General features: G+C 48.9%; 1 protein-coding gene across 1 annotated transcript in view; it reads left to right on the top strand.

The window, feature by feature from the left end:
* Positions 1-2,067: 2,067 nt before the first annotated feature.
* LOC307076967 (receptor-type tyrosine-protein phosphatase-like N) overlaps positions 2,068-22,105 on the top strand; it is a gene marked incomplete at both ends in the record, with an annotated part of 32,698 nt that continues 12,660 nt past the window's right edge. Inside the window, 14 exons of the mRNA XM_079738199.1 lie at positions 2,068-2,125; positions 2,256-2,306; positions 11,045-11,155; positions 11,807-11,912; positions 12,243-12,363; positions 12,830-12,926; positions 14,210-14,338; positions 14,539-14,573; positions 15,716-15,936; positions 16,446-16,529; positions 17,143-17,222; positions 17,434-17,498; positions 19,082-19,294; positions 20,698-20,961. Of these exons, the coding sequence (XP_079594325.1) occupies positions 2,068-2,125; positions 2,256-2,306; positions 11,045-11,155; positions 11,807-11,912; positions 12,243-12,363; positions 12,830-12,926; positions 14,210-14,338; positions 14,539-14,573; positions 15,716-15,936; positions 16,446-16,529; positions 17,143-17,222; positions 17,434-17,498; positions 19,082-19,294; positions 20,698-20,961 (1,635 nt within the window). The remainder of the gene's footprint in view (positions 2,126-2,255; positions 2,307-11,044; positions 11,156-11,806; positions 11,913-12,242; positions 12,364-12,829; positions 12,927-14,209; positions 14,339-14,538; positions 14,574-15,715; positions 15,937-16,445; positions 16,530-17,142; positions 17,223-17,433; positions 17,499-19,081; positions 19,295-20,697; positions 20,962-22,105) is intronic.

The raw sequence follows: 22,105 nt of genomic DNA, 5'->3' as shown, positions 1-22,105 counted from the left end.
GGTTGTTGTCTGACTGGTCGTCTGGTTGTTTGACTGGTCCTCTGTTGTCTGACTGGTCCTCTGGTTCTGGTCTGACTGGTCCTCTGGTTGTGGTTTGACTGGTCCTCTGTTGTCTGACTGGTCCTCTGGTTGTTGTCTGACTGGTCGTCTGGTTGTTGGCTGACTGGTCCTCTGGTTGTTGTCTGACTGGTCCTCTGGTTGTTGGCTGACTGGTCCTCTGGTTGTTGGCTGACTGGTCCTCTGGTTGTTGTCTGACTGGTCGTCTGGTTGTGGTTTGACTGGTCCTCTGGTTGTTGTCTGACTGGTCCTCTGGTTGTTGTCTGACTGGTCCTCTGGTTGTGGTTTGACTGGTCCTCTGGTCTGACTGGTCCTTTGGTCTGACTGGTCATCTGGTTGTTGTCTGACTGGTCGTCTGGTTGTTGTCTGACTGGTCCTGTCTGACTGGTCCTTGACTGGTCCTCGGTTGGCTGACTGGTCCTCTGGTTGTGGTCTGACTGGTCCTCTGGTTGTGGTTTGACTGGTCCTCTGTTGTCTGACTGGTCCTCTGGTTGTTGGCTGACTGGTCCTCTGGTTGTTGGCTGACTGGTCCTCTGGTTGTTGGCTGACTGGGCTTCTGGTTGTGGTCTGACTGGTCCTCTGGTTGTGGTTTGACTGGTCCTCTGGTTGTTGTCTGACTGGTCCTCTGGTTGTTGTGTGACTGGTCCTCTGGTTGTGGTTTGACTGGTCCTCTGGTCTGACTGGTCATCTTGTTGTTGTCTGACTGGTCGTCTGGTTGTTGTCTGACTGGTCCTGTCTGACTGGTCCTCTGTTGGCTGACTGGTCCTCTAGTTGTGGTCTGACTGGTCCTCTGGTTGTGGTTTGACTGGTCCTCTGTTGTCTGACTGGTCCTCTGGTTGTTGGCTGACTGGTCCTCTGGTTGTTGTCTGACTGGTCTTCTGGTTGTTGGCTGACTGGTCCTCTGGTTGTTGGCTCACTGGTCTTCTGGTTGTGGTCTGACTGGTCCTCTGGTTGTGGTCTGACTGGTCCTCTGGTTGTGGTTTGATTGGTCCTCTGGTTGTTGTCTGACTGGTCCTCTGGTTGTGGTCTGACTGGTCCTCTGGTTGTTGTCTGACTGGTCCTCTGGTTGTGGTCTGACTGGTCCTCTGGTTGTTGGCTGACTGGTCCCCTGGTTGTGGTTTGACTGGTCCTCTGTTGGCTGACTGGTCATCTGATTATTGGCTGACTGGTCCTCTGGTTGTGGTGTGACTGGGCCTCTGGTTGTTGGCTGACTGGTCCTCAGGTTCTGGTCTGACTGGTCCTCTGGTTGTGGTCTGACTGGTCCTCTGGTCTGACTGGTCCTCTGGCTGTGGGCTGACTGGTCCTCTGGTTGTTGGCTGACTGGTCCTCTGGTTGTGGTCTGACTGGTCCTCTGGTTGTGGGCTGACTGGTCCTCTGGTTGATGGCTGGCTGGTCCTCTGGTTGTGGGTCTAAAGCGTCTGCAGGTGTCAGAGAACAGAGCTACATCAGGGCTATCACAGAGATCGGAGCCTGGAGCTCTCAGAGACAGTGGAGGAGCCTGGGGATGGAAGTGAGAGAAGATTAGCTCTGTGTGTGTGTGTGTGTGTGTGTGTTTGAGGGAGGGAGTGTGTTTTTGTGTTTTTGTTTATTTGTTTGCGTGTGAGTTTGTGTGCGCGCCTTTACGTGTGTGTGTGTGTCTTCGTGTGCGCACAGTAGGGTGAGTCATCCAGTATAGAGCTATAAAGCAGTGTGTTGTGTTTTCTGCAGCGGTGGACTCTCCCCTCAGCGTTAGACTGACGCTTCTTCCTCTCTGGTGATGAGACTTCCTACACACACACTAACACACACACAAAGACACACACACACACACGTGCGCACACAGCGTTAGACTGATCCCTCTCCTCCCTGTGTGTGCGTGTGTCTTCGTGTGTGTATTTGTGTGTGTGTGTGTGTGTGAGTGAAGTCTCATCACCAGAGGGAGAAGGGTCAGTATTTGAGTGTGTGTGTGTGTGTGTGTGTGTGTGTGTTGACTCAGATGAAGAAGGCGGTAAATCAGCAACACGTTCCTCGATGTCAAAGGAGATGTGTTTCAAACGACCCCTGGAGCTCAGCTTGTTCATGTGTCCTCGTGCGTGTGGTGGTCTCTGATTCCTCCCCTTTAGTAGAGTGTGATGGACTCTGACACTAACCCTGTCTCCTCTCTCCGGTACCCTGACCCTAACCCTGTTAGTGTTATTGACCCTGTCCTGTGATTTCAGGCTGTGCGTTTGAGAAGAGGCTGTGCCCACGGGACCAGCTCTGCTCTGATGGTTAGTAACACACACACACAACACATCTTATATATCATCTATATATCATCTCTATATCATATATATGAAACACACAACACATTATATATCACATATACAGTAGGGCAATAAAGTATTTAGTCAGCCACCAATTGTGCAAGTTCTCCCACTTAAAAAGATGAGAGAGGCCTGTAATTTTCATCATAGATATACCTCAGCTATGAGAGACAAAATGAAAAAAAAAAAAATCTAGAAAATCACATTTTTAAAGAATTTATTTGCAAATTATGGTGGAAAATAAGAATTTGGTCAATAACAAAAGGTCATCTCAATACTTTGTTACATGCCCTTTGTTGGCAATGACAGAGGTCAAACGTTTCCTGTGAGTCTTTACAAGGTTTGTTCACACACTGCTGCTGGTATTTTGGCCCATTCCTCCATGCAGATCTCCTCTAGAGCAGTGATGTTTTTGGGCCTTCGCTGGGCAACACGGAATTTCAACTCCCTCCAAAGATTTTCTATGGGGTTGAGATCTGGAGACTGGCTAGGCCACTCCAGGACCTTGAAATGCTTCTTACGAAGCCACTCCTTCGTTGCCCGGGCGGTGTGTTTGGGGTCATTGTCATGCTGAAAGACCCAGCCACGTTTCATCTTCAGTGCCCTTGCTGATGGAAGGAGGTTTTCACTCAAAATCTCACGATACATGGCCCCATTCATTCTGTCCGTCACACGGATCAGACGTCCTGGTCCCTTGGCAGAAAAACAGCCCCAAAGCATGATGTTTCCACCCCCATGCTTCACTGTAGGTATGGTGTTCTTTGGATGCAACTCAGCATTCTTTCTCCTCCAAACACGACGAGTTGAGTTTTTACCAAAAAGTTATATTTTGGTTTCATCTGACCATATGACATTCTCCCAATCCTGTTCTGGATCATCCAAATGCCCTCTAGCAAACTTCAAACGGGCCCGGACATGCACTGGCTTTAGCAGGGGGACACTTTTGGCACTGCAGGATTTGAGTCCCTGGCGGCGTAGTGTGTTAGTGATGGTAGCCTTTGTTACTTTGGTCCCAGCTCTCTGGAGGTCATTCACTAGGTCCCCCCGTGTGGTTCTGGGATTTTTGTTCACCGTTCTTGTGATCATTTTGACCCCACAGGGTGAGATCTTGCGTGGAGCCCCAGATCGAGGGAGATTATCAGTGGTCTTGTATGTATTCCATTTCCTAATAATTGCTCCCACAGTTGATTTCTTCACACCAAGCTGCTTACCTATTGCAGATTCGGACTTCCCAGCCTGGTGCAGGTCTACAATTGTGTTTCTGGTGTACTTTGACAGCTCTTTGGTCTTGGCCATAGTGGAGTTTAGAGTGTGACTGTTTGAGGTTGTGGACAGGTGTCTTTTATACTGATAAGGAGTTCAAACAGGTGCCATTAATACAGGTAACGAGGGGAGGACAGAGGAGCCTCTTAAAGAAGACGTTACAGGTCTGTGACAGCCAGAAATCTTGCTGGCTTGTAGGTGACCAAATACTTATTTTACACCATAATTTGCAAATAAATTCTTAAAAAATCAGACAATGTGATTTTCTGGATTTTTTTTTAAATTTTGTCTCTCATAGCTGAGGTTTACCTATGATGAAAATTACAGGCCTCTCTCGTCTTTTTAAGTGGGAGAACTTGCACAATTGGTGGCTGACTAAATACTTTTTTTCCCCAACTGTATATCATATATGAGACACACAACACATCTTATATATCATTTATATATCATCTCTATATCATGTATATTAAACACACAACACATATTATGTATCATATATATATCATATGAGACACACAACACATCTTATATATCATCTATATATCATCTCTATATCATATATATGAAACACACAACACATATTATATATCATATATATATCATATATGAGACACACAACACGTCTTATATATCATCTATATATCATCTCTATATCATATATATGAAACACACAACACATATTATATATCATATATGAGACACACAACACATATTATATATCATCTATATATCATATATGAGACACACAACACACATTATATATCATATATGTATCATATATATGAGACACAACACATATTATATATAATCTATATATCATATAAATATCAAATATATGAGACACAACACATATTATATACAATCTATATATCATATAAATACATGAGACACTCAGCTGATCAACAGTTTGAAATGTCTGTCTTTCTGTCTGTCATTCTTTTCGTCTATCTGTCTGTCTGTCCGTCCGTCTGTCTGACAAGCCATGCCCCCTGACAGGCCATGGGTGGGTCACAAAGACCACGCCCCGTGTGTGTGTGTGTGTGTGTGTGTATATGTGCCCGCATCAATATACATTTGCGTTGTGTAAATGAGTGTCTGTCCATGTCTTCCTTTGTGTCTTGTTCAGTAGAAGTTCAGCTGTTTGTCTCTGAGTCCTGACGCGGATCTAGTCCTGCTATCTGCAGGAGAGAGAGAGAGAGAGAGAGAGAGAGAGAGATGAATGTCCAATGTACACACACAGGCCTTCCTCCGTCAACCACAGCCGGCCAATCACGGCTCACCCTTGGCCGTTTCTATGACGACAGTGACATCAGCACCCTGACAACTGTGTCTCCCCCGTGTGAGAGAGAGAGAGAGAGAGAGAGAGAGGGGATGACTCATCAAGGCCTACCCACTCTCTGTTACACACACCAATGCACCGCGTGTGTGTGCATGAGTGTGAACTTGCGTCATACATACATGCCTGTTTGTGTGTGTGTGACTCCTCTGTGTGTGTGTGTCTGTGTGTGTTAACATCAGCCCACGAGCGACTAAGTGTGTGTGTATTGTCAACATGTGTGTGTATTGTGCATGTTTGTGTTTGCTCATGTTTTTATGTAGGCGTGTGTTTTTGTGCAACTATTTATGTATTTGTTAGTGTGTTTTTGTACTTGTGTGTACCTGTTTGTGTGTATGTTTATGTGTGGGTTTATGTATGGATGTGTGATTATATGTGTGTGTCTGTGTTTGGATAGGTATTTGTATCTATGTTTGTGTGTTTATATGTGTGTGAGTGTGTATGTGTGTTTGTATTTGTATCTATATGCGTGTTTGTATTAGGGTGTTCTCTGACTGAGGGTCTAATCAGGGCCTCGTTTTCCAATAACGATGGTTCCATGCTCGTACGATCATTCTCACGATGGATCTTGCGAGCCATTGTAAATTTCTTTGGAGCTGTTACGAGGTCCAATATACATAAAATCAGCAGTCTTTGGACAACCCAACATAAAAGCCTGATGACAGGGTTTTCGGGGGAAAAACAATGCTTTATGGTTGACAGTGATCTTAAGGTTTCACACAAGTGAAACAATTAACAGCAACCAAAAAAAAAACATCGGCAGAAAAGGCCTAGGTGGTTACCACATAACAGAAAGGAAAAAATGTAAAGGAAAAACCTCACGTAATGGCCTTGGAGGTTCAGCTTATCTAACTTCCGTGCCCGACAGCGGACAAAATAAAACAGTGGAAACTATATAGCTACACTTACTTACCTGAGCGTGCAGAAAGGTAACAATAAATATAATATCTTTAACAAAGTTGACAAAAAGGTACAAGTGTGCCAGCATCTTTACTCAGATGAGAGAGAGAGTGGGCCGCCATCTTCCACTTGGCTTTATATGTGTGGGGGCGTCGCCAACAATCCAAACAGCAACCTGCAGCCACAGTGCTCCGCCTCCAGGAGGTGATGATATGATTGAGTGCAGAAGGCAAAAACAAACAAAAGCAGCACAAGACCTAGTGCACCCAGCACTACCACATAACAGGAGTGTTTCCTGAAACTCCTCTTAACATGAACGCGTGTGCACTGCACTAACGACGTTCTCAGGATGGTAACCACTGACACGGTGCTGAAATGGGCTCCGTAGGAGGGGGAGACGCAGGAATGCCGCAGGAAAATGGGGTTAAAAAGGCGTTAAAATATCTCCCCATCAAGGCCAACAGCAGAGTAGCCTACGAAAAGTATAGACTGCAATAATATGAATGCTAAAGATATTGAAACACAATTGATTAGGCCTAGGCCCACATATGCTACATCAGTCCTAATCCTGAACGCACTGTGTGTACATTTTTTCAAGGCATTTTCCCCCCTGAAATTATTCCATATTACAAAAATCAAAAATAGCTTGTGTGACATTTATCTTAATGTGCTGATTTCTGAAACATGCTTTGCGCAGCAAAGAGAGCCGACTTTATCTAAGGTTTCATTGATTGGTGCACACTCTCTAGTCTAGAATCTTTGGTGTAAACATTAAAAATGCAACATTCCATTAATTCATTATCATTGAAACGCAGAGGCTGGGCATTGACACACGGCTATTGCTGACCCGATTAGGAGAGCTTGGTCTAGATCCTGCCTGTATTGTTGGGCAGGATGATGTATAGGTCTTTTTTTTTAACTGCCAAGCCGGTTCGGTCGCAGCTTGGCACACCCGTCGATTTCAATGTCTTATCTCAAGTTACCTGTGTAAAACCGAGGGGGTCAAATCCCCCGTTCGTCACGGCGCAGGCTTTTTTGGTTCAATGGAGAAGGCGGGGCTCATGGAGTCTAGACCTCTTAAGAATAATTTGCATACTCCTGAATTTTTTTATTTTATTATGAATGAAGACACCTGCAGGCAAGAATGAGTTCACTTCTGAGTGTAGGCTACAAACGCGATTAACTATTTACAAGTGCTAAAACGCCAACAAATTCTTTATTTTGCCGACCACTTGTTTTTTATCCCGACAAAAGCCTCGTAAGGAAAGTTCCTCTGCGTCTCTCTCGTAGTTCCTACCATCTTTCAGGGTCTCTGTTTAATGCGACTGCATAACCATCTCACATGATCAACAGCTTGCGGATTTCACTTTCTCTCCAGTTAGAACTGCTCATGATGATATCGCTGCGTTGTCTCTGTAGAGACAGCGAAGCAACACCTCTATCCAATGTGTGTAGGGCCCGGGAGGGTAAATTGGGGTGCTAGCTCAAGCAGGCAATTTACCTTGGGCAGTGTAAATGCGCGGACCGTGCCACGAAAAAGGCGTGCATTCGACGGCATATTTGCAGTGTTAAAACGACTTATGATGGTGCTGGTAATGTAAGCGGGAAAGCGTGCGGCGTTAATCCACGCATCACAGCACAGTTTCCTGCAGCAATCTACGTTCACTGCAGAAACCACGTTCTCAACTTGGCGATTGTGCCCTCCACTAAGGTCAGGGATGTTTGTAACTGTCTAGACACGGTCCAATAAATAATGAACTTCATCACAGCCTCACCGAAGCGCCTACAGTGCTTTATGGCAAACAATCGCAACATAAAACGCCTGAAGAAATTCTCCGACACCCACTGGTCTCAGCATGATTCGTGTACAGCATGTCTTCTGTTATTGATCAAAATGAGGACATTTTAACCACGATGGTTGAATTAAAATCAGAGGGAGACAGCAAGTGCAGCTCGAAAGCGACCTCCCACACAAGAGCAATGGAATCATTTGATTTTATTATATGCCTTGTGAGAAGGTTGCCTTGTGACGTGGCGTTTGATCGTACATTTCGGCTGCGAATGTATTTTTGGTATTTTAAATTGCTGCAATAAATTATGTTGTTGTTGCCTTCTAACATGTCTCGGTCTTTGCGGTTGAAATCAGTAGTCTATGAGTAATATATCGGCGGTAACCACTGTTTTGGGGGTATTGCGAAATTGCGCCAGCTGGACATTCCATGGTATTGGATGTCTTTTAATAAAACGCATCCAATATACGGAATGACCGCTGGTGACACCACTGAGGCTATAGTAGGCTAACGGTGCTCTTAGCTACGAGTGATTTCACAATGTTCTTTACCAACGATGCTTTCGGGAAACGGTGTAAAAACTGTACGATGCTCGTACGATGCACTTCACAAACCACTTAGGCTAACGATGCTTTCGGGAAACGGGGCCCAGATGAATCAGTCCATCCTCATCGACTGATAGCGAATCACACTATGATGCTATAATGTTTAAATGTGTGTCCCAGCAATACCTTTTCTGAGTTCTGCAAGGTCTAAACTCTGAAAGAATCAATTAGCCTCTCAGCATTCCTCACAGCTGTCTCTAACAAGGCTGATTAACTAATGAACTTCACCATGACAACCATGTGCTTCTGTTCACTTTGACAGACAAGCTACTATTACCTTAAATACTATAATAGACTTGTATCCTTTACCCTAATTAACCCATTTGTGCTGGCTGCTGCACGGCCCAACATTGTATCTACTAGATACAATGTTGCGCCGCGCAGCAGCCGGTACAAATGGGTTAATGTAATACATCCAGGAACTCAGACAGAGGCTTGTCACCGTGGAGACGGAGAGATGGTTCAGTCTGATTACGGTACATCCCATAATGACTCCCACATTGCTGGAGAGACTGGACAACGTTTGGATACACTTAAAACATACACGTGATGCAATACAAATTAGAATTAGGAACCTTTCAAATCAACTTAAGACTTAACTTAAGACCTTGTTTTTCTGACGTTCTAGACTAATGGTCTAGACTGATTCTGGGACCTGTTGCATATTGATTACCCAACGAGCAACAGGTGTGCAGCCTCACCGGCCCAAGAGTCCAATCAGACTCTTAAGAGGCTGCTGAGCCCAGAAGGGTATTCCACGAACGGAGGTTTAACAAACACAGTTAACGCTGAACTCTAGGTTGATTGACCCTGTGCCAACTAAACCAGAGCTGTCGGTTCCACAGCACGGGTAATGCATTAGTTCAATCAACACGGGGTTGGTTAACACAGGGTTGTGCGCGTCCACGCCAAACCTATAAAGACGTGATGTATGGATCATGGAAACCCTGATCGAAATGGCGAAACGGGCCGCTTATTTCAATTAAATGGATCTCCAGGTTCTCCTGGAGAGCTATGACGAGGAGAAGGACATTATCACAAGAAAAGGGAAGCGGATTGTTGACCGCGTAAATGCGTTAGTTACACGTCAAAAGCATGATCCTTAATATTTGAGCCATGAATCTATTAATATCCCAGTTAAGCATTCTTAATGTTCCTACCACATAACCCTTTTCTTCTAAAAAATATGTTCTCCGATGGCTCCCAAGCGGTCAGCGGATCAAGTAAAAATGAAGTATAAAAACATACAAACTGGTAAGCTTTTCCCACCATCGTATTGGTATATTTTGTCAGTCCAGCATTTAAATTGTCATACCATATTTGTCAATCCTTTATTAAATAAGCCCTTTTTTTTAAGCCAATCGTGAAAAGGCCGACCGTCTGCAAACTGGATCTGGCCCTCAAATTGTCTTGACCGTGGTGGAGGAGCTGGCAATAGACATAAATTCAGGGCGCCCTGGCATGGAGGGGGTACCTGGCGGTACCTCCTCAGAGAGTCAGCGGCCATGTGAGGGTACCCCACTGGTTGAATTTTTCTGTTTTTCTGTTTTTCTTATATTTTTGATTTTGTTTGTCTTCGAAGTAACACATGCAAACCGTGTGCGTGCCACAGCGCAAATGTTCCAAATGTTTTTTTTGGTAAACCTAAAAGTGACTATTCATCAACTTCACAGATCAAGATGGATTAGTGCTTGTAATGGAGCCGCCAGCTACGATCGAACATTCTCCAGTGGATGTAAGTCCGTTAGGACTATTTTATACTTTCTGTAAGCGCCTCTCGGCATAGTACTCAGCCAATATTGCTCTTTGTACGATAGGAGGCCGATGGAAATCTTGGTCCGGACGTGGATGGGTCATCTGAAAGGACTGAGATGTGCTCAGCATCTCCAACATTATAGATAAAACGACCATTTGCAAAAAACGGAGCGCTACGCAAATTGTCTGGAGTGAACTCAGGCCAGGTCCTGGATTGGTAGTGTTGGATATGTAAGGCTGGAGAAGGCTATTTAAATATATTAAAGATTTGCGCGAGAATCTATATCTCTCCAGCAAAAAGTCATCCGGATATGCCAAGATGTAAAGCCGTGGTCTTATTAATCGCTCCCGGTGAATTGCACGAATAATTTGCGCTCCGATATCAACAGGCCTTTCATCAAAAGGGCATGCCATTGTGAACACATGAAATCTGCGGTGAACGCAGGTTTAAATTCCCAAAACCGGGTTATGTTCCAAACTTAACCTGCGCAAAACCTGCTCCGACCAGATTTGATTCAGAGCATATGTTTCTATAGTAACTAACATAACGTGTTCATTTTGGAACGGAAAACCTAGGGTTACCGCAAACCCTGGGTTAAATTACCCGGTTATGTGATAAAACTGGCTTTGTGGAATACCCCTCAGCCATCATCAACACACACTATGTGTCTGTGTTTGTTTGTGTGTGTGTATGTGTGTTACTATGTGTGTGTGTTTCTGTGATACAATGTGTTTGTGTTTGTGTTAATATGTCTCTCTCACCCCAGACGGTCTGTGTGTGTGTGTGTTTGTGTTAATATGTGTGTGTGTGTTAATGTGTGTCTCTCTCCAGACGGTCTGTGTTTGTGTGTGTCATGTGTGTTTGTGTGTGTGTGTGTTTGTGTGCGTGTGGTAATATGTGTTTGTGTGTTAATGTGTGTCTCTGTCCCCAGACGGTCTGTGTGTGTTTGTGTGCGTGTGGTAATAAGTGTTTGTGTGTTAATGTGTGTCTCTCTCCCCAGACGGTCTGTGTGGTTGTGTGTGTGTGTGTTAATATTTGTGTGTGTGTTACAGACGGTCTGTTCGGTCAGTGCAGCAGACCCCCCCAGGAGGGGGTCCGGTACCAGGTCTCCGTCCCGGTCCTCAGACGACTGCAGGGGGTTCTCAAAGAGCTTCTGGTCCAAGGTACAGAACCCACTGGGAACCAGCATACTGGGAACCAGTGACACAACAGACCTGGCACTGGGAACCAGTAACATAACAGAGCAGTATACTAGTAACCAGTACCAGAACAGACCAGTATACTGGGAACCAGTACCACAACAGACCTGGCACTGGGAACCAGTAACACAACAGACCAGGCACTGGGAACCAGTAACACAACAGAACAGGCACTGGGAACCAGTACCAGAACAGAGCAGTATACTGGGAACCAGTACCAAAACAGACCAGTATACTGCGAACCAGTCCCAGAACAGACCAGTATACTGGGAACCAATACCAGAACAGACCAGTTTACTGGGAACCTGTGCCACAACAGAGCAGACACTGGGAACCAGTAACACAACAGACCAGGCACTGGGAACGACTGAAAAACATGGAGATAGAGATACAGGCACTTGTATGAAGATGGAGAAGGCAGAGTGCATTATGGGTCTTTTCGTCTTTATGTGGGTGGTGGATCAGAAGGCAGAGTGCCTTATGGGTCTTTGTGTCTTTATGTGGGTGGTGAAGCAGAAGGCAGAGTGCCTTATGGGTCTTTGTGTCTTTATGTGGGTGGTGAAGCAGAAGGCAGAGTGCCTTATGGGTCTTTGTCTCGGTGTCGGTGGTGTTCAGGTCTCACCTGGCAGGACTCCCTCACCCAGCAGATCATCAGAGAGGAGCTGGAGAAGGTTCCTCAGATCAGACCTTCATCTCAGAGCCAGGAGAAGCCTGTTCCACCGTGAGTCCAGAGTGTTCTCCATCATCTGACCTGACATCAGAGAGGGTTCTCCATCATCTGACCTGACATCAGAGAGGGTTCTCCATCATCTAACCTGACATCAGAGAGTGTTCTCCATCATCTGACCTGACATCAGAGAGGGTTCTCCATCATCTAACCTGACATCAGAGAGGGTTCTCCATCATCTGACCTGACATCAGAGAGGGTTCTCCATCATCTGACCTGACATCAGAGAGGGTTCTCCATCATCTGACCTGACATCAGAGAGGGTTCTCCATCATCTGACCTGACATCAGAGAGGGTGTGTGTGTGTGTGTGTGTGTTTCCCAGGTCTAAGGGGCGTGAGGTGGACCCCCTGGTGAGGCAGTACCTGGACCACATGGGGCTGGACCCCCCTCAGACCCCCCTCCCCCTCCAGACCCCCCCGCTGGAGCCCTACGCCTACAGACAGGTGGGGGCGGAGCCTATCACCTCAGAGGGGCGTGGCTTCAACATGGAGGCACACCTCCTTAGTCATTCATTAGGTCCACTAGCTGCTCTAGTCCTCTTAATGAGACTCTGATGATCCTTAATACTTCTGTGTGTGTGTGTGTGTGTCTCTGTGTGTGTGTGTGTGTGTGTGTGTACGTGTGTGTGTGCTTGTCTGTGTCTGAGTGTGTGTGTGTCTCTGTGTGCGTGTGTGTGTGCGTGTGTGTGTGTGTGTGTGTCCTCAGTACCGTCTCCCCGCTGAGGAGGAGCGTTCTCTCAACTCCCTGGATGACAGCAGCAGAGTCTTCCTCCCGTCCTCCTCCTCTTCTTCCTCCTCCTCTCCTGGGGGCGTCGACCAGGACCGCCAAGTCCTCCAAGACCTCCTCTCCCTCTTCCTCTCCTCCTCCTCCTCCTCCTCCTCCCTCCCCCCTGGCTCCTCCCTCCTGCAGGAGCTGGGCTTCCCGCTGGACTACGGCCAGGACTACGTTACCCAGCATGCAGCAGCCAGACGCCCCAATCAGAAGCAGGCAGAGGAGCAGCAGGGGGGCGGGGCCCAGCAGGGGGGCGGGGCCCCGAGGAAGGACTACGACTCCATGGCGGGGATGATGGATGGTGAGGGGGAAGAGAGAGAGAGAGACACACACACACACACACACACACACACACACACACACACACACACACACACACACACACACACACACACACACACACACACACACACACACACACACACACACAAGAGAGAGGGAGGGGGTGAGGGGGAGGGAGGGAAGGAGAGAGAGGATATCTATCAATCATACTTACAGACGATGCAAACAGACACATCAGATCAGAAAGGCTGAGCAGACCAGAGGGACATTATAAACATATAGTATATGTATATATATACCTAAACCTGTGAGCAGATTTTACATCCTTATATTTTTCAGAATGTTATTAATTTGTGGGAAAGGGTTGAAAGCTTTTACAAAACACTTGTACTGCTCAAAGAGTTATTTAAAGCCCCCCATTCCTGCTGCTGTCCATGATGCTGTCAGTTTCTACAGCGCTTTGATTCAGCGCATCGTTTGGTTTCACCACAGTGAAACGCTCGTTGGGTGAATGTTGTTCATGTGTTCATGTTTCTGAGCTCATGGATGGCGTGTCAGTCAGAGCTCGTCTCTAGGCGAGTGGAGTACCCCCCCTACCGGACCAGGGTGGCAATGCCCTTGCATATTTAACTAGGTTCCTCTCTCCTCTCCTCTCCCCTCCTATACTCCTCCTCGATTCCTTTCTCGTCTCCCGTCTCTCTCCTCTGTCTCTCCTCTCCTCTCTCTCTCCTCTCCTCTCCTCTCCTCCACTACTCTCTCTCCCATCTCCTCCCCCCTCTCTCTCCCCTCCTATACTCCTCCTTTCTCCTCTCCTCTCTCCTCTCTCCTCTCTTCTCCTCTCCTCCACTACTCTCTCTCTCCCATCTCCTCCCCCCTCTCCTCTCCCCTCCTATACTCCTCCTCTCTCCTCTACTCTCTCTCCTTTCTCCTCTCCTCTCTCTCTCCTCTCTCTCTCCTCTCCTCCACTACTCTCTCTCCCATCTCCTCCCCCCTCTCTCTCCCCTCCTATACTCCTCCTTTCTCCTCTCCTCTCTCCTCCTCTCCTCTCTCCTCTCTCCTCTCCTCTCTCTCCTCTCCTCTCCTCCACTACTCTCTCTCTCCCATCTCCTCCCCCTCTCTCTCCCCTCCTATACTCCTCCTTTCTCCTCTCCTCTCTCCTCCTCTCTCCTCTCTCCTCTCTCCTCTCCTCTCTCTCCTCTGCTCTCCTCTCTCTCCTCTTCTCGCCTCTCTCCTCAGACCGCTCCATGAAGAACCTGGCTCTCCTCATGGACCACTACGGGGGCAGCATGAAGGACTTCCAGAGCCAGGAGACAGACCCCTCTTTCTCCTCCTCCTCCTCCTCCTCCTCTCAGCATCTCCCTAAAGGTGCCCCCTTGACCCCCCCTAACCCTGAACACCCGCCCTTACCCCTAGTGATTGTTAGCACTTGGTTCTATGAACATCCTCAATGTACCCACAGAGATTTATTGTTGTTTCTCTTTCTTCTGACAAACAGACTTATTGTGAGTCTCTCTGGGAAAAAAAGCGTCTGATAAACGCCCTCAATGTCTGTCTTTTCCCTTCAGGTCCTGCTCTGAACGCCACGCCCCCTAAAAAGATGGTGAGGATTCATTACCAAAGAGAGAAACTAAAACCTGTTTGAAAAACGAAAATCTATTTTAAAACTAAAACTAGGGATGTCCCGATCCGATCCACGGCATTGGTATCGGTCCAATATTGGCCCATTATCCTGGATCGGATATCAGAGGTGAGAAAGAAATATGATCCGATCCGCGCAGCGTGTCACGTGATAACAACAGTTAGTCGTCAAGTAGGCGCATGAGAGCTACCTGTTGAAAAACCATGTCAGCAGTGTGGCTTCATCTCAACCTTAAAGAAGAAAACAGTGCAACCGCCTGGGCCGGGCTGTTGCTGAGGAGAGGCCGTCACGTCACACGCACCAACCTCGGCTACAGCTGTAGCCACAAGCTTGGCGACCATAAAAGCTAACCGTTTTGGATGTTGCGGACGTCCAATCGATTAAAAATGATTAATCAATTGGAAATATGATTGTTAAAAATCGGCGTTTGTGTGTGGGGAACCCCGTTTATATGGCTAGAGGCTAGCTGCTTCTTACATATCCGATGTACTCCCGGTAGAAGCTAAATGCTTACGTAAACAATCCTTTTCATGTCATGATATTGAAAGAGACTCCAAGGAGTCCAACCGTACAAGCCTTATCGTTTTGTTAGCTTATCTCAATGAACTAGATGTGAAAGAATAACGTCAATAACACTTCCTTGTTACTACAAGTGATGACACACACGCATGCATTGCGTACGCACAAGGGCACACACTTCAAAATATCAGCTGTAACAGCTCAGCTATTCTATATATTATCTCAAATGTATTCAAACTTTAACCATTTGGCTATTTGTTTAACTCTTCACTTTAAGTTTCCAACCATTTCATTTTTTTTTTAAATGTCTGCATGTTTACATTGTTTACTCCATTTAAACTTTTGAACTCTGGTCAAATCTTTTTACTTGATTTAAGCCATTCATCTTTTCTTAAGTGAGATGTTTTAAGGTGGTTTATTTGCAATCATGAGCAAAATGGTTCCATATATTTTTTTATTATTATTATTAGTATTGGATAGATATCAGTATCGGCAGCTAGCCTAAGCTATGGTATTGGTATCAGAAGTGAATAAGTGGTATCGGGGCATCCCTTACTAAAACGTATTGTAAAACCACTATGAAGGCTACCTCTGCCTCCCTTCGGATGGGGGAGAGCTCCATGACGCACACTCCCCAGGAGAAGACCGCCAACGAAGACTTAGTGCCCGGCTTCGCCCACTCGCAGCCCGCCCATTCTGAGACCCAGGAGGACACGCCCCCCGGTGGCTCCGCCAATCAGGAGAGAGAGGGAGACAAGAAGGCCAAAACCGCAGAGACGTACGGCTACATCGTGACCAATCAGAGGTGAGGAGGGCAAGACTCCTTACCTCCCGTCTCCTTTTCTCCTCTCCCCTCTCCTCACCCTCGTCTCTCCTCCACTCCGCTCCTCCTCCACTCTTCTCCTCCTCTCCTCTCCCCCTCTCCTCCCCTCTCTCCTCTCCCCTCTCCTCTTCTCTCTCCTCTCCTCCTCCCCTCTCCTCTCCTTTCTCCTCTCTCCTCCTCCTCCCCTCTACACTTCTCTCTCCTCCTCCCCTCTCTCGCTCCACTGAGACAAAATGGCGGCTCTGTCTCCTCAGAGACACTGAGACCTTAGTGTGTGTCTGTGTGTCCCCACTAGAGGGGGACAGTGTGTGTCCTCACTAGGGGGGGGCAGTGTGTGTCTGTCCTCACCAGAGGGACAGAGCAGTCTTAGGGACTAGTGTGTGTCCTTGTACACCTTTGTACCATGTGCTCCCGCATAGTGTGTCTGGTGTCACAAGTTTGTGGCGTTTGGCGTGTGTGTGCGTGTCCATGACGGTGTGTGTGTCCCTCAGCCTCAGGCTTCAGGACGGGGTTCTCTTGCTGGGCCGTCTAGCGGAGAGGATTGACCTCTCCCCCGGCGCCCTCGTCAACATCAGGTACGGAGGTCCTGACCCCTGACCTCTGACCTCTGACCTCCGTACACCCTGTCCCCTGAACTCCAATTCATGTCTCAGATCAACTTTGACTTCAGATTCATGTCCCTTGTTCGGCCAATCATGTTGCTGGAGCCTAAGGTTCGCTAGCACGTCATTGGCCAGCAGCGAACACCGATTTCACATCATGAAATCTGAAACGGCCAATCAAGAGTTAGAATCATAAACCACCAGGTGAATGATTGGCTGAAGCTTCATGTCTTTGTGTCAAAACGTCCTCATGGTTACCGTGCATTATCCATAATGCTTTGCATGTGTCCGGCCCTTCCACTTGTCTGACTTTCTGTCACAATATTAACGAAACAACAATATTTATACAGCACATTCTAGACTCATCTGCTCTGTTCCTGTAGGAGAAGGTTCTAGATGTGGTTCTAGATCTGTTCCTCTAGCAGAAGGTTCTAGATGTGGTTCTAGATCTGTTCCTCTAGCAGAAGGTTCTAGATGTGGTTCTAGATCTGTTCCTCTAGCAGAAGGTTCTAGATGTGGTTCTAGATCTGTTCCTCCAGGAGAAGGTTTTAGTCTCATCCCCTGTGGTTCCTCCTGTTCTCTCCAGTGTGGTCGGACCAGGGATGACCTTCAAAGTCCGGCCCAACGCCCAGAACCTCAGCGCTGCAGACGTCTCCGGGAAAGCAGGTAGGTCTTAAAGGGACCGTGCGGACCCCAGTCCTCTCTCTCTCCTGGGGGAGCAGTACCCCAGTCCTCTCTCTCTCCTGGGGGAGCAGTACCCCAGTCCTCTCTCTGTCCTGGGGGAGCAGTACCCCAGTCCTCTCTCTCTCCTGGGGGAGCAGTACCCCAGTCCTCTCTCTCCTTGGGTGTAAAGGATGTGTACATGTGTGCTCCACAGTCGCTGAGAAGAGCTTCCTGGAGTCGGGCACCGGGCTGGAGATCCTACAGGCTGGCGTCGGAGAGGTGGGTGCTCTCCAGTTAACACCAGTAGATACCAGTACATGAAGAGCCTCTCCATGAGCAGACCACTGGTCTCCAGTTAACACCAGTAGATACCAGTACATGAAGAGCCTCTCCATGAGCAGACCACTGGTCTCCAGTTAACACCAGTAGATACCAGTAGAGAATAGCATCCCCATGATCAGACCACTGGTCTCCAGTTAACACCAGTAGATACCAGTACATGAACAGCCTCTCCATGAGCAGACCACTGGTCTCCAGTTAACACCAGTAGATACCAGTAGAGAATAGCATCCCCATGATCAGACCACTGGTCTCCAGTTAACACCAGTAGATACCAGTACATGAACTGCCTCTCCATGAGCAGACCACTGGTCTCCAGTTAACACCAGTAGATACCAGTACATGAACAGCCTCTCCATGAGCAGACCACTGGTCTCCAGTTAACACCAGTAGATACCAGTACATGAACAGCCTCTCCATGAGCAGACCACTGGTCTCCAGTTAACACCAGTAGATACCAGTACATGAAGAGCCTCTCCATGAGCAGACCACTGGTCTCCAGTTAACACCAGTAGATACCAGTAGAGAATAGCATCCCCATGATCAGACCACTGGTCTCCAGTTAACACCAGTAGATACCAGTACATGAACAGCCTCTCCATGAGCAGACCACTGGTCTCCAGTTAACACCAGTAGATACCAGTAGAGAATAGCATCCCCATGATCAGACCACTGGTCTCCAGTTAACACCAGTAGATACCAGTATATGAACAGCCTCTCCATGAGCAGACCACTGGTCTCCAGTTAACACCAGTAGATACCAGTACATGAAGAGCCTCTCCATGAGCAGACCACTGGTCTCCAGTTAACACCAGTAGATACCAGTACATGAACAGCCTCTCCATGAGCAGACCACTGGTCTCCAGTTAACACCAGTAGATACCAGTACATGAACAGCCTCTCCATGAGCAGACCACTGGTCTCCAGTTAACACCAGTAGATACCAGTACATGAAGAGCCTCTCCATGAGCAGACCACTGGTCTCCAGTTAACACCAGTAGATACCACTGGTCTCCAGTTAACACCAGTAGATGACCACTGGTCTTCAGTTAAGACCAGTAGATGAAGACCCCTGGTCTCCAGTTAACACCAGTAGATGACCACTGATCTCCAGTTAGCACCAGTAGATGACCACTGGTCTTCAGTTAACACCAGTAGGTGACCACTGATCTCCAGTTAACACCAGTAGATGACCACTGATCTCCAGTTAACACCAGTAGATGACCACTGATCTCCAGTTAACACCAGTAGATGACCACTGATCTCCAGTTAACACCAGTAGATGACCACTGATCTCCAGTTAACACCAGTAGATGACCACTGGTCTTCAGTTAACACCAGTAGATGACCACTGGTCTTCAGTCAACACCAGTACACAAAGAGCATCTCCATGATACCTCTGGGCTCTGGTCTCCATGACCAGAGCCCAGATGTTCCCTGGTCTCCATGATCAGACCAGAGCCCAGATGTTCCCTGGTCTCCATGACCAGACCAGATCCCAGATGTTCCCCCTTTCCCCCCAGAAGCAGGAGGGTCCGGCTCCCCCCCAGGCCCGGCGGGTCCCGCCCCGAGTGTCCCGCTGGGGGTTTGGGATGCTGGTGGTCACCGGCTGCGTCGGGGCGTTCCTAGCGGCTGCCATGACGATCACCTGTCTGAGACGCCACGCCCACAGGCTCGCCGCCAGGAAGCTGGGGCTCGGACCGGAGGGGGGGTCCTTCACCCACCAGGAGTACCAGGTAGGACCCCCTAGACGCCCTACTGACCGGTGTAGACCAGGAGTACCAGATAGGACCCCCTAGACCCCCTACTGACCGGTGTAGACCAGGAGTACCAGGTAGGACCCCCTAGACCCCCTACTGACCGGTGTAGACCAGGAGTACCAGGTAGGACCCCCTAGACGCCCTACTGACCGGTGTAGACCAGGAGTACCAGGTAGGACCCCCTAGACCCCCTACTGACCGGTGTAGACCAGGAGTACCAGGTAGGACCCCCTAGACCCCCTACTGACCGGTGTAGACCAGGAGTACCAGGTAGGACCCCCTAGACCCCCTACTGACCGGTGTAGACCAGGAGTACCAGGTAGGACCCCCTAGACCCCCTACTGACCGGTGTAGACCAGGAGTACCAGGTAGGACCCCCTAGACCCCATACTGACCGGTGTAGACCAGGAGTACCAGGTAGGACCCCCTAGACCCCCTACTGACCGGTGTAGACCAGGAGTACCAGGTAGGACCCCCTAGACGCCCTACTGACCGGTGTAGACCAGGAGTACCAGGTAGGACCCCCTAGACCCCCTACTGACCGTTGTAGACCAGGAGTACCAGGTAGGACCCCCTAGACCCCCTACTGACCGGTGTAGACCAGGAGTACCAGGTAGGACCCCCTAGACCCCCTACTGACCGGTGTAGACCAGGAGTACCAGGTAGGACCCCCTAGACCCCCTACTGACCGGTGTAGACCAGGAGTACCAGGTAGGACCCCCTAGACCCCCTACTGACCGGTGTAGACCAGGAGTACCAGGTAGGACCCCCTAGACGCCCTACTGACCGGTGTAGACCAGGAGTACCAGGTAGGACCCCCTAGACCCCCTACTGACCGGTGTAGACCAGGAGTACCAGGTAGGACCCCCTAGACCCCCTACTGACCGGTGTAGACCAGGAGTACCAGGTAGGACCCCCTAGACCCCCTACTGACCGGTGTAGACCAGGAGTACCAGGTAGGACCCCCTAGACCCCCTACTGACCGGTGTAGACCAGGAGTACCAGGTAGGACCCCCTAGACCCCCTACTGACCGGTGTAGACCAGGAGTACCAGGTAGGACCCCCTAGACCCCCTACTGACCAGTGTAGAACTAGGTAGGAGTTAGACCCGGGGCTGGGACCGGAGGGGGGTCCTTCACCCACCAGGAGTAACAGGTAGGGCCAGGGCCAGACCTTACACCGCCATCTCAGAAGTGGTCCGCATTCTTCCCTTAAAAGGTCTTAAAAGAAGGTAGGGTCCAGGTTCAGACTCCTGATGTTCTCCTTCAAGTCAAAGGCTGAACCAAAGGTGGACCTGACGGTATGGTCTGGTCTCTCTCCCCAGGACTGTAGGATTACCTAGCCCACTGAGGAGCGTCTAATGGTCTCTCCCTCCCCAGGACCTGTGCCGGCAGCACATGGCCTCTAGGGGGGCCTTCGGCCGTCTGGAGGCGGCGGCTCTGGGGGCGGCGGCGGGCCCCGGGGTCGGGGGAGGGGCCACGGCAGGGGTCGGGGGAGGGGCCGACGGGTCGCGGGTCAGCAGCGTGTCGTCCCAGTTCAGCGAGGGGGCGGCTCCCAGTCCGGGCTCCCACAGCTCCACCCCCTCCTGGTGCGAGGAGCCGGCACAGGCCAACATGGACATCTCTACTGGTCACATGGTACTGGTGGGTACTGGTCTACTGGTCTCTACTGGTTACATGGTCTCTACTTGTCTCTACTGGTCACATGGTACTGGTGGGTACTGGTCTGCCGGTCTCTACTGGTTACATGGTCTCTACTTGTCTCTACTGGCCACATGGTACTGGTGGGTACTGGTCTACTGGTCTCTACTGGTTACATGGTACTGGTTAGTACTGGTCTCTACTGGTTACATCGTCTCTACTGGTCACATGGTCCTGGTGAGTACTGGTCTCTACTGGTCACACGGTCTCTACTGTCTCTACTGGTCACATGGTCCTGATGAGTACTGGTCTACTGGTCTCTACTGGTTACATGGTCTCTACTTGTCTCTACTGGTCACATGGTACTGGTGGGTACTGGTCTGCCGGTCTCTACTGGTTACATGGTCTCTACTTGTCTCTACTGGCCACATGGTACTGGTGGGTACTGGTCTACTGGTCTCTACTGGTTACATGGTACTGGTTAGTACTGGTCTACTGGTCTCTACTGGTTACATCGTCTCTACTGGTCACATGGTCCTGGTGAGTACTGGTCTCTACTGGTCACACGGTCTCTACTGTCTCTACTGGTCACATGGTCCTGGTGAGTACTGGTCTACTGGTCTCTACTGGTTACATGGTCTCTACTTGTCTCTACTGGTCACATGGTACTGGTGGGTACTGGTCTGCCGGTCTCTACTGGTTACATGGTCTCTACTTGTCTCTACTGGCCACATGGTACTGGTGGGTACTGGTCTACTGGTCTCTACTGGTTACATGGTACTGGTTAGTACTGGTCTACTGGTCTCTACTGGTTACATGGTCTCTACTGGTCACATGGTCCTGGTGAGTACTGGTCTCTACTGGTCACACGGTCTCTACTGTCTCTACTGGTCACATGGTCCTGGTGAGTACTGGTCTCTACTGGTCACACGGTCTCTACTGGTCACACGGTCTCTACTGGTCTCTACTGGCCACATGGTACTGGTTAGTACTGGTCTACTGGTCTCTACTGGTTACATGGTCTCTACTGGTCACATGGTCCTGGTGAGTACTGGTCTCTACTGGTCACACGGTCTCTACTGTCTCTACTGGTCACATGGTCCTGGTGAGTACTGGTCTCTACTGGTCACACGGTCTCTACTGGTCA

Source organism: Pollachius pollachius, assembly GCF_949987615.1.
Source record: "Pollachius pollachius genome assembly, chromosome: 6".
NCBI lineage: Eukaryota > Metazoa > Chordata > Actinopteri > Gadiformes > Gadidae > Pollachius > Pollachius pollachius.
Note: the sequence above shows the minus strand (reverse complement) of the source record. Positions and strands in the feature narration are given on the sequence as shown.